Source organism: Manacus vitellinus, unplaced genomic scaffold (genome assembly GCF_001715985.3).
Source record: "Manacus vitellinus isolate BGI_N305 unplaced genomic scaffold, ASM171598v3 scaffold_74_pilon, whole genome shotgun sequence".
NCBI classification, from domain to species: Eukaryota; Metazoa; Chordata; class Aves; order Passeriformes; family Pipridae; genus Manacus; species Manacus vitellinus.
The window spans coordinates 2,280,511-2,292,988 of NW_021940780.1; the positions used below are offsets into that span (position 1 = coordinate 2,280,511).

General features: G+C 53.2%; 1 protein-coding gene across 1 annotated transcript in view; it reads left to right on the forward strand.

Annotated features, from left to right (window-relative positions):
* Window positions 1–5,826: 5,826 nt before the first annotated feature.
* The window catches only part of LOC103760514 (lysyl oxidase homolog 2), a 15,522-nt gene continuing 8,870 nt past the window's right edge, over window positions 5,827–12,478 (forward strand). Inside the window, exons 1-4 of the mRNA XM_029964580.1 lie at window positions 5,827–6,048; window positions 8,655–8,838; window positions 11,285–11,436; window positions 12,301–12,468. Coding sequence (XP_029820440.1) covers window positions 5,827–6,048; window positions 8,655–8,838; window positions 11,285–11,436; window positions 12,301–12,468 — 726 coding nt within the window. The remainder of the gene's footprint in view (window positions 6,049–8,654; window positions 8,839–11,284; window positions 11,437–12,300; window positions 12,469–12,478) is intronic.

Genomic DNA, 12,478 nt, shown 5'->3' on the forward strand with positions numbered 1-12,478 from the left:
AGCTTCTCTGGGCAACCTGTGCCAGGGCCTCCCCACCCTCCCAGGGAAGAATTCCTTCCAAATATCCCACCTAAACTGCTCTCTGTCAGTTTGAAGCCATTCCCCCTTGGCCTGTCCCTCCAGGCTCCTGTAAATGGTCTCTCTCCAGCTGCTCATCCCACCCTGCTGCAGAAAGCCAGCTTTGGGGTCAGTTCTGGCTGTGCTGGAAGCTCCAGTCAAGTCATGTTGGAATAAAAGGAGCCTTTCTTGTTCTTCCTTGCCCAGGTTCCTCCTTCCCACCCCTTCCTGCTCTCCCACCCCTCAGGACATGTTGATCCACATTCCCCTGGGGATGTCCCACTGTTGTCAACCCCAGTTCAGCTCCTTTAGCACTTCCTCAGGATCCCAGGCTGGAATTGCTGCCAGTCACCTCCAACTTTGCCCATTAAACCTGCTAAAAACATCCCTGGTGCCTCCATCCTGCTCTTCCCCAAGTTCCTCCTGCCTGTGCATCCCAGCTGGTGCTGGTGGAAGGACTCAGTGTGGAGCAGTTGTGATCTCAGTGCTGCTTTTTCCTCCTAAATTTGTAGATGCCTCTAAAAAGAAGAAACCAGTGATCCATAGGGAGACTGGGTTGTGTTTTCCAGAGCTGCAAGCTGAAAGGTTTGGGCTGCATTTCCCCTTTCTTGGGAGCCAGGAGCTCTGGTCTTTCTTGTTGTCGTTGTTTCACCTTGGATTTTGTCACCAGACGTGCTTCTTCCCACTCTTGTTCCCTAGAAGAAAAAAAACCACCCTAAAGCAGATGCAAAACAGTTCAAATGAAATTCTGTCTCCTCTCTTTCCTACCCTGTGACCTGTGGGGTGGGAAAGCATCAGCTGGGTGAGGGGGAGAGCAGGATTCTCCAGGCAGGAGCTGTGGTTTTCCTGCCTTTTTTAGGCTCCTTTTGGCCTCTGGAATTGCTATTTCTGGAAGCTCCCTCCCCTGGACCTGCCTGGCCACGTTTCAGTTCTCTCATTAGCAAAATCCCAATCCACCAACAAGGTCCTCAGGCTGGAATAGTGTGAAGGAATCTGAAATAAGGACTCCAAGTGGAATTTTGTTCACAGGATTCCCAGGGAGATGAGCAGTGAATTAATAATAATTGCTACCAGGCCAGGCTCAGACACCAGTCTGGGGAGTGTTTGCTTCCATCACTCCCTCAAACTCATCCCTGAGATTCCCATCCCCTGCAGTGGAGCAGGAGCGAGGGATAAATCACCCCTGAGAAAGACAGAGGAGGTTTTTCCTGCTTCCAGTTGTGGTGCTTCCAAGAAAAGCATTAAGTTGAGCAGCTGGAGCCATCTGCCTTAAAAAAAAAGGGTGCTTGGTGCTTGTCCTGTCCCTTACACACACACAGAGAGATGGAAAATCTGAGGCAGGGCTGTCCAGCACCAACCCAGCAGTGCTGGGAATGCCACTGCTTGGAGCTGGGAATGTGCTGTGCTTCCAAATGCCACTGCTTGGAGCTGGGAATGTGCTGTGCTTTCCAAATGCCAGGCTTGGAGATCTCTGCTGCTCAGCCAGGTTGCTGGAGACCCCCCAATTCCCCCCAGCCCTGCTGGGCTCCTGCACCCCCAGATGTTTTGGGAAGCACGTTGGGTGTTATCCCAGGCTGGAAGGAGGATGGGAGGGCATTTTATTGGGCTTGTAAAACGTTGGCAGCTGGACAGTTTTGTTTGTTAGCAGAGTGCAAAAGCTGGATTCTTCCTTGGGGGTTGTGTTCCTGGCAGACCCACTGGGTACAACCAGTGTCACTGGTCACCTCAGAGGGGAGGGAAAGCTCCCAGTTCTGGGCTGGGAATGTCCCAGGTGACCTTTCCTTCATGGTCAAGGTGCTGGAATGATGAGCCTGGGCCAGGAGAGCTCTGCTCTCTGCTTGCCCCCGTTGTTTTGGAGAGGGAAAGGCTCATCCTGGCTGGTCCCTGGAGCTGAACCCCCTCTCCACGAGCCTGTGACCCCTCAGAGACGTTCTCCTCGTTCCTCAGGCTTTGCCCTCTCTGATCTGTGAATCCCCTGCTCCCCAGGAGTGGATCCTCCCCAAAAAGAAGGGCTGGGATCAGGTTTCTGCTGGGCAAGGCTCGGAGTGCCCCTTCCCACATCCCCCCAAAGTCCAGCCCTGCCTGCTGAGCTTGCAGATCCCCTGCTCCTGCACAATGGTGGGAGGTGAAATGATTTGCAGATGGATCTTGCTTGAAAGAAAACAACTTAGTTCATCGTTGTCCCAGTGCCAGGGTTTTATTCCCGAATGCAACTCGGCCTCTGGAGCTGACAGGACGATTTATGGGAGGAAATGAAACCCAGCTCAGTGTTGTTTCCCTGTTCTTGTTCATTCTTCAAAGTGGTTTTATATAGGGGCTGCTGTTCACTCCTCCTCCCAGTTCCTGCTCTGGCTGGGAAAGCAGAGCAGAATTTGATGGATTTTGCTGATGGAGAGAGGAGAAATTTGGGATGGGGGATGCCTGAGGCAGAAAGGTGGACCTGATGCCTTTTTAAGCTTTAAAGCTTTGTGGTTTGTCAAAGAAATGGCTGGAAATGCTGAGCAGCTCCAGGATCCTCTGTCCAGTGTCAGCCCAAACAGCACCTCCCAGTTCAACCAGTCTGCTCCTCCCATTACAAACCTGCTCAGGTATGTAGGGCCGGTCATCACTTCAGTTCTTGCAGTAAAAACCCTCGTGGTTTGTGTTCTCCCAGGATCTGAAGGGCTTTGGCAGGTGTGGCTTCCCTCCTGCCCTCCCAGAAACCGAAGGCAGCAGCTCCTTCCCTTCCATAAACGCTTGAAGGGTTTCTCAGGGGGGACAAACTTTGTGCTCCCAGCCTGGGGAGAGTTCCCAGCCCCTGCTCTGTGGGGTCTGGGTGACTTTTCCTGCCCTCTGGGTGTGTGTGAGGACTTATTTTCTGCTCCCCAAGTCCCCATCCAGTCCAAGCCCTGGCCCTGCACAGACACCCCAAAATCCCACTCTGTCCCTCAGAGCGTTGTCCAAACACTCCTGGAGCTCTGGAAGCTTTGAGGCTCTGACCAATTCCCTTGGGAACCTATTCCAGTGCCTGAACACCCTCTGGATAAAGGATCTTTCCCTAACATCCAACCTATCCTGCCCTCTCTTACCCAACCAGGCTTCTTTAACCACTTCCCACAGCCCTTGGGCTTCACCTGTGCTTTGCTTAAAGCTTTTGGGTGATGAAAGCCCATCTCTCCTCACCAGTAGGAATGGTTTGAACTCTGACTTGACCTGGAATTGGCTGAACTCTCCCAGCCAGACTCCCACTCCCACCTCTGACCTTGCTCTTGGCTCCCACCAAGGTCAGGGTGGGACCTGTTTGCACCCTTCCTGTGTTAAAAACTAAAAGGCAACCATACCCTGAGTTTCTGCCTGTAAAGATCATCTGTATTCTGCTTTATATATATGTATATATATATATATTCAGCCTGGGGAACTGAGGTGGGGTTTTATTTCTCCCCAGCCTACCAAGGGCTGTTAATACCAACCAGATGTTGATGCCTCATGAAATTTCCAGGATGAGGTCATTGTTTGCTATTCTAAGGCATCCCCATCGTTATTTCCCCAAGACAGGCTGTTTCTTGTCTGCTTTGGAGCTCGTGGAGCTCCCTGGGCCTGTCTGGAGGGTGAAAATACTCCTTCAGGTTCTCACTTCCAGCTGAGAAGTGGCTGGTGCTTCGTGTCTCCCTGGTCTCGTGGGTTTATTTTTTGGATTTTAATTCTCTCTTCCCATTTCCCATCCTTTTTGCCTCCGTTCAGGGTCCCTGACAGCTTCTGCTCTGTGTTGACAGCCAGTTTTGCCCCCGGGCCAGGCAGGATCTCAGCCCTGCTCCATCCCTTCCAGCCCCACATCATGTGTTGCCACTGCATCTCTATCTCCAGCCTGGCTGGATCCATCCCCAACCTCAGCCCAGGGAAATTTGGCTCCAGAAGGGATTAGTCAGTGGCTGTGAGCCCAGAGAACTGCTGAGCTGGTCAGCAGAGCTCAGTGAGCAGGAGGGGAGAGGAGAGTCCCTCCAATCTCCGTGACCCTGCAGATCAGTCCCTGTGCTGGGGGGCAAACCTCGACCTGGCCACTTGAATTCCAAACCAACCCCTCAGAAAGGCTCTTTGGCCCTTCCCAGCTGCTCTCCAGGCTCCCAGTCCTGCAGGGATCTGCTGCAGAATTGCCCAGAATTGGTGCTTTTCCTCCCAGAAGTCCCACCCAGCTTTATTTCAGCCTCCTATTCAGTCCCAGCTTTATTTCAGCCTCCAAACAATTCCTGTTCCATCCCAGTTTTATTTCAGCCTCCAAACAATTCCTGTTCCATCCCCAATTTTATTTTAGCCTCCAAACAATTCCTGTTCCACCCCAGTTTATTTCAGCCTCCAAACAATTCCTGTTCCATCCCAGTTTTATTTCAGCCTCCAAACAATTCCTGCTCCATCCCCATGTGCCATTTGGATCCCACAGCCCATCCTTGGATCCCAGGGAGTCCTGGAACCCAGGGCAGCACAGGGATCACACAAAGCCACGTCAGGATCCCAGCAGGGCGTTGACTCCTCTGTGCCTGTGTTTTTAACTTTTCCCATCTCACTTTTGATGCTGATCTGACCCATATTTTGTGTTTCCTCGACTCTCAGCTCCGGAGGTGGATTCCTTCCCTTCCAGAAGCTGGATTCCTTCCCTTCCCAGTTTATCCCACGTGCCCCCTTCCTCCTCAGGAGCACCTGGAGCAGCTCCAGGCAGCTTGGGAGTGAGGAGCAGGAGCTGCTGCCAAGCTCCTCTGCTGTGAACATGTCAGCAAGGGAACTGCTCCTGCTCTCAGAAATTGCTTCCAGGGCCGGGTTGTTCACACCGAGGTTTGAGAGGAGCTGCAGAGCTGGAGGGGTTTTTTTTCCCCAATCTGCCACCTCCCAGCTGAAAGCAGCAAAGGGAGAGGATTTTTGGGGCTCTCCAGGCCAAACTCACCCCCCAGTTTGTTCACTCAGTTTGAATGAGCTGAGCCCTGTGTGATGCAGGGGATTTTCTGCTCCTTGGAGCTGCACTTTTGAATCATATTCTGATTTTTAGCTTTTGCAGGTGACCTCTTTACTCCCAGGTGGTTGGACTTGATGATCTGGGAGGTCTTTTCCAGCCTTAATGATTCCATGATTCTAAGTGACACCTTAACAAAGAGAATGTGTATTAATGGATCAACCTCCAAGCAATCCTGTTCCATCTCAGCTTTATTTCAGCCTCCAAAAAATCCTCTTCCATCCCAGTTTTATTTCAGCCTCCAAACAATTCCTGTTCCACCCCTGTTTTATTGTGGCCTCCAAACAATCCTGTTCCATCCCAGTTTTATTTCAGCCTCCAAGCAATTCCTGTTCCACCCCCATTTTATTGTGGCCTCCAAACAATTCTATTCCATACCAGCTTTATTTCAACCTCCAAGGAATCCTGTTCCATTCCTGTTTTATTGCAACCTCCAAACAATCCTATTCCATCCCAATTTTATTTCAGCCTCCAAACAAATCCTGTTCCACCCCAGTTTTATTTCAGCCTCCAAGCAATCCTGTTCTGTCCGAGCTTTATTTCAGCCTCCAAACAATTCCTGTTCAATCTCAGTTTTATTTCAACCTCCAAACAATTCCTGTTCAATCTCAGTTTTATTTCAGCCTTCAAACAATCCTGTTCCACTCCAACTTTATTTCAGCCTCCAAACAACCCTTTTCCATCCCAATTTCATTCCAAGTCACCCCCCCCTCCCCAACCCACCACCCCACCAGCGCAGTTTTTCCCCGGATCCCCGACTTTCCCTTTTCTCCTCTTTCACCCCTCTCAGGATGTTTGCCAGCAGGAGGAAGCAGCACTACTGGGCTTACTCCATGGACTGCAGCGGGAGCGAGGCTCACATCTCCAGCTGCAAACTGGGCAGCCACCTGGCCGTGGGCGCGGGGAAGAACGCGACGTGCGAGAACGGGCTGCCCGCCGTCGTCAGCTGCGTCCCCGGCCGGGCCTTCGCCCCCAGCAGCCACAGCGGCTTCCGAAAAGCCTTCAGGCAGGAGGTGAGCAGGGGGAAAACCCCACCTGGCCCCCCGAATCCCAGTGTGGTTTGGCTTGGAGGGCACCTCGAAGGTCGTCTAATCCCACCCGGTTTGCTCCGAGCTTGGGCGCTCCGAGAAACTGGAGCCCAAACCTCTGGCTCGGTCTGAGGGCTGAAATGATGGATAAAATCCAGCTTTTTGCTTCACTTTGGAGAGTCCCATCCCAGGTTGAATATCCCTGTGGTGAGACTCCAGGAAGCTGCTGCTGTTCCATCTCCTCACACAGCCACAAAAGCAAATTAAACATTGCCTGAGGGCACGCTGAATCTTCCCCCCGAATTTCTCAAAGCACACGGATACATTCTCCAGGCAATATGCATTTTAATTTCTGCCTTGTGTATCTTGGTTTTTTCCCTCAGCTGAATTTTCCAGTGTGTTGGTTTGGCTGGGATAGAGTTAATTTTGCTCACGGGGTTTTGAATCTGTGCTGTTAACACCGAGAGAAGTTTTTGGTGTTGCTGGGCAGGGCTGCACAACCTCGAGGCCTTTCCTGCTTTGAAAGACTTTGGAAGGACACAAGAAGCTGGGAGGGGACAGAGCTGGGACAGCTGATCCCAACTAACCCAAGGGACATTCCAGACCCTGCTCAGGAATATAAAGCTGGGGAAGAGTCATGGAATCCTGGAGTGGTTTGGGTTGGAAAGGACCTTAAAGCTCATCCAGTGCCACCCCCTGCCATGGGTAGGGACACCTCCCACTAGCCCAGGCTGCTCCAACCTGGCCTTGGACACTTCCAGGGATGGGGCAGCCACAGCTTCTCTGGGAAATCCATTCCAGGGCCTCCCCACCCTCCCAGGGAGGAATTTCTCCCTAAAATCCCATCTAACCTTCTGTGAGTTTGAACAGGAAAACCCTGGGGGTGTAAATCCACCATGAGCTCTCAGCTGCAGGACCCCAACACCTCGTGCCAACATCCCCTCCGAGTATTCCCGTCTCCCTGCACGCCCAGCCAACCCCTACCCCAAGAAATTCCTGCTTCCTTGCCTCCTGGAGGATGGGAGCTGGCAAAGCTGGGAGCAAGGAGAGGGAAAATCCCCGGGTCACGTTCCTGTCGGAGCTGCTCTGTCCGAGCCAGCTGAGCTGGTGCCCGGTCGCTGCCGGGCTTTGCTGTTCCACAGCCACTGGAATCCTGCTGGATTGGTTTTCCCTGTGGAGGGACGAGGGAAATCAGTTGGCATTTCCTCTGCCTCTGCATTCCTCGGCACGGAAATGCCCTGGGAGACTGGGAAAACACGGCCTGCAGGAAGGTTGGGGAGCTGTGTTTGTTTAGTCTGGTGAGGAAAGGGCTGTAAAAACCCTGGGATATGCAAAAAGCCCTGTAAAACAACCCTGGAGCTGGTTGTGCTCAGGGTCAGGGGGGTGACTGAATAGGAAAGAAGAGCTTAACGTGCAGCAAACATGGTTTAGTGGATGCCAAGGGAAATTTTCCAGCTGCAGCCTTAGGACACGGGGACGATTTTGGGATCTGGAGGCCCCAAATGCTGGGTTAGAGGGGTTTTTCCAGGGGTGCTCTGGGTGGGGTTGGAGCTGCATCGCCCAGCCCTGGATCTGTGTGGATTTAGGAGGATCTCTGGCCTCTTCTCAGGTGTCAACACCTCCCAAAACTGCTGTGGTGGGAATAGTGCAATCCCTGCCTGGATCCCGGGCTCTTCCCTGCACGAGAGCTTGAGGGATTTAGGCCTGAAAGGTGAAAGGTCTTGTAAATCATGACTAATCTTCTGAGCCACACACGCTGCCAAGTAATTCCTTAAGCCTTTGTTTGGGCTTTGCATGTCCTTTGTGTGACCCCAGCCTGCTGCCAGTTGGAAAAGTTAAGGATTCTCGGTGTTCCCAAAGCTTTGACTCTGCTGCCACCAGCACAACCCACCTCTCAGGTGCAGCAGCAAGTGGCAGGTCTGTGCCTGGCACTGGGCAAAGCTGTGGCTGATTGATGGATAATAAGATAATAATAGAAAAGTGGAAAGAGATAATGACATAATCATATAAAACCAGGAGTGAGTGAAAGTGGAGCTGTGCATCTCTGACTGGGATCTGCAGGATCACGGATTCCACTGCTCAGAACTCAGCACACAGGTGGGTTTGAGGTGGCTTGAGCTCCACGTTGATCCTGGAGGTCTGAACAGCAAATAAACCCTGTTAGTGGCAGCCAGGGGATGAGAGTTGGGCACCAACAGGCTTGGGGCCATTCTCCAAGGGACATGACTCCCAAGGAACATGAGAATTGGGTTTTTCCATGTCCAGCCTGTGTGCACCAGCAGAAAAAGGCTCCTAAATCCAAGCACTAAACCTGCAGAGAACTAAAATATCTTTTTTTTTTTTCAATTCCCTGCCCACATGTAGGGGCGTGAGAAACATCTCTGTGCATCCCATGAGTGTTTGCAGGTAAAGATCTCCTTCCATCCAGAGCTTTTGGCCACTGGGACTGTGTGGTAGGGGGTTTAGTTCTGTGATTCTCTAACAGTTTTGGGGGGCCCAGCTTTCCTGCAGACAGGAGCTGCAGAGGGCAGGACGTGGAATTAGGCAGTGGGAGTAGGAATTAACTCCTCTCCCACCTTCGTGTCTTGCAGCAACCACTGGTGAGGCTGAAAGGAGGAGCCAACACGGGCGAGGGACGAGTGGAAGTGCTGAAAAACGGGGAGTGGGGGACGGTTTGTGACGACAACTGGAACCTGGTGTCGGCCAGCGTGGTGTGCCGGGAGCTGGGCTTTGGCAGCGCCAAGGAGGCCATCACAGGAGCAAGGCTGGGCCAAGGTAAGACCCCCAGGGGCTGCTGGGGCCTTGTCCAGCTCCAAGAGCCCTTGGGGATACGGGACAGAGCGTGTTTTCACTGGAATATTTGCTACAGGGACCAGAAATGTCTCCTCTGACCTTAACGAGTCTGGAGGCCAGGCTGGAATATGTGACTTAAAAAAGATGTTCGAGATTCCTTGAAAGGAGTTTGGGGATGATGAGCTTAACCTTTTGCTCAGACAGCTGTTGCAGTAATTAATTCTTCATTATCACATCCGTTGCTCTAAAGCTCCCTTTGAGTCCTCTAGAACCACATCATGGTGGAATGCATTACTAGAAGGTTCCTGGCAAAGATGAGTCCTGGATCCAGACTTCAGATGCTCCAATTTAAACCAGAACAGTAATTTATAAAGTAATTTATAAGCCCATTATAAATAGAAGGGCATTTGAACAGCTCAGAGCCAGGGTTGGGGTTGGATTTCCTGTGTCTGGGAGCTGGTTTAAATCCCAAAATGTGGGAAATGGTAACTCAAAGGAGAACTTAAACCCTCTGAAGCCACCTGGGGATTCCCACACCTTGCTCCTGTGGTGAGAATGGGAAAGCAAATGACACCAAACCCTTCCTGTGAGAACAAAGGAAAGGGTGAATCTTCTTTGGAGACTCGGAGAAGGGGAGGGAGGGAAGGAAACAACACGTGGTGTCCCGAGTCTGGAAAGCTTTAAAACGTGACCCGTCCGCTGGATTTGCCAAAACCCTCTTGTGGTGGGATGGAATCTGCTGGTGTGTTTAACTGCATGTAGGAAACAGCTTCATCATCGTTGTGGGGAGGGGAGGAGAGGCTGCCACGTGAGGGAGGAGAACATGGAACGCTCCGTTCCCTGCTGTCTCCCGCAGCCTGGAAACTCTCGGCGGCGGCCGATTCCCACAGGCTTCCCTTTCTTCTCCTGCTCAGCCCCGACCATCCATCAGTGCTCCCTGTCAGAAGTGTCCTTTGGGATGGCTGAGCTCCCCCCCAGCAGCGGGATCATCCCCTTGTGGGAGGAAAAGGAGCTCTGCTGGCCCAAACTCCCCTCCAGCTGCAGAGGGGAGACTCTCCCAGTTAACTCCGTGTCCGTGGTTACACTTTGGGTTGTTCCAGCTGCAGCCCCACAGGCTGGGGACAGAGGGGCTGGAGAGCAGCCAGGTAGGAAGGGAGCTGAGAGTTTGGATTGACAGGAAGCTGAACATGAGCCAGAGTGTGCCCAGGTGGCCAAGAAGGCCAATGGATCCTGGCCTGGCTCAGGAACAGGGTGGCCAACAGGGCCAGGGAAGTGATTCTGCCCCTGGACTCAGCACTGGTGAGGCCACCCCTGGAGTGCTGTGTCCAGTTCTGGGCCCTCAGCTCAGGAAGGACATGGAGGGGCTGGAGCAGGGCCAGAGAAGAGCAACGAGGTTGGGGAAGGGACTGGAGCACAAGTGCTGTGAGGAGAGGCTGAGGGAGCTGGGGGGGCTCAGCCTGGAGAAGAGGAGGCTCAGGGGAGACCTCCTCACTCTCTGCAACTCCCTGCCAGGAGGGGGGAGCCAGGGGGGGTTGGTCTCTTTTCCCAGGCAACCATCAGCAAGACAAGAGGGCTGGGTCTGCAGCTGTGCCAGGGGAGGGTTAGGTTGGAGATCAGGAAGAATTTCTTTGCAGAGAGGGTGCTCAGCCATTGGAATGGGCTGCCCAGGGAAGGGGTGGATTCTCCATCCCTGGAGGTTTTTAAGCAGAGACTGGATGTGGCATCAGTGCCATGGGCTGGGAACCACGGTGGGGTTGGATCAAGGGTTGGACTGGATGATCTCAGAGGTCCCTTCCAGCCCAGCTGATTCTGGGATTCTGTGATTCTATGATCCCAGGGTGTTCTGATGCTGGTTGGAAGGACCAGCCTCATCTTGGATGCCACTTGTCCTCCCAGATTATTCCCATTTGTCTCCCAGCACCTCTCTGCAGTATGGGATGATTGTATTTCACTGCTGTGTTGGAGCCCACACCACCTGCCCCAGATTTATTTTACTGACTCCTCATCCCTCCCTCCCTGTGGTTTTCTGCTTGGTTGTCCCAGCAAACGTGTCCACGTCCCAGTTAAATGTCAGGGCTTGACTGGGAGCAGATTCCAGCACACAGACCCAGCCAAAAGGTCATAATTTGTGAATTCCTGCAGCTGAAGTTTGTAAATTATGTAACAGTGGAAACTTGGCTGTTTCTGGGGTTCTTGCCTGCCGGAGCCCCGGAGAACACTGGCAAGAATTTACCAGTGAAAATATTAATAAGGATATTGCAGCTTTTGGGTTTGTTTTCACACGAAACCAGTGGCTTTTTTTTCCAGGGCGTTTGGAACGCTGGAGGCTGAGGTGTCTGCAGGGTATTAACATTTCCTCCCCACGCAGCAGCACAGGCAGAAAGCAAAAACCTCTTTTTTATCTTCCTTCCTCCCCCCTATCCCCAAGGGATGGGCCCAATCCACCTGAACGAGATCGACTGCACAGGCTTTGAGAAGTCAGTCACGGACTGCAAGTTCAACACCGAGTCCCAGGGCTGCAACCACGAGGAGGATGCTGCTGTGAGGTGCAACGTCCCCGCCATGGGTTTCCAGAACCAGGTGAGGAGCCGGCTGATCCGGGTGCCAGGGAATGTTTGCCAGGTGTCTGCACGCTGGGGCCTCACCTGCCAGGGCACAGCATTGGGAAGGACTCATTTCACCCCAGCCACGAGGGTTTCGTCTGGGTTTTAGGAGGGAAAATGAGGGCAATGCTCCTTTTTTAGGCTGAGCTTTGAGCTTCCTTTCTTATAAATGAAGAAAGAAATGATGGAAGGACAGGGGAGGTTTAGGCTGGATATTAGGAAGGAATTCTTTACAGAAAGGGTGATTGGGCATTGGAATGGGCTGCCCAGGGAACTGGTGGATTCTCCATCCCTGGAGGTTTTTAAATGAGACTGGATGTGGCATCAGTGCCATGGGCTGGGAACCACGGCGGGGTTGGATCAAGGGTTGGACTGGATGATCTCAGAGGTCCCTTCCAACCCAGCTGATTCTGGGATTCTGTGACAGGGCTTGGAGCAGCCTGCTCTAGTGGGAGGTGTCCCTGCCCATGGCAGGGGCTGGAATAGAAGATTTTTAAGGTCCCTTCCAACCCAACCATTCCACGACTCTGCACGAACCCGCCCCAGGTTCCCCTGAGCCAACACTCCTTCCAGAGCTCCAAAGGAGCAGGGAAGGGAAGCTGTCCCAGGGAGTGTGTTATTCCTGCAGCTGCTCCAGCCCCCTTTGAGCTGCAGGGCTCAGCTGGACCATCCCCTGCCCTGGGTGGGAGGTGACCCCAATGACTTCAATACCCAAACCGAGCCGTGCGAGCTCAGGGACCCCCAGCCCCGGGGAGCCCCCGGGTGCTGCCCCACGTCCCCTGGGGGGTTGTGCTGTGCCCTCACCACCCCGGGGGGGTGTCTGTGTGTCTGTGCCCTGCAGCTGCGCCTGAGCGGAGGCCGCAACCCCTACGAGGGCAGGGTGGAGGTCCTGGCCGAGCGCAACGGCACCCTGAGGTGGGGCACGGTCTGCAGCGACAACTGGGGCACCGTGGAGGCCATGGTGGTGTGCAGGCAGCTGGGGCTGGGCTTCGCCAGCCACGCCTTCCAGGTGAGCCCCT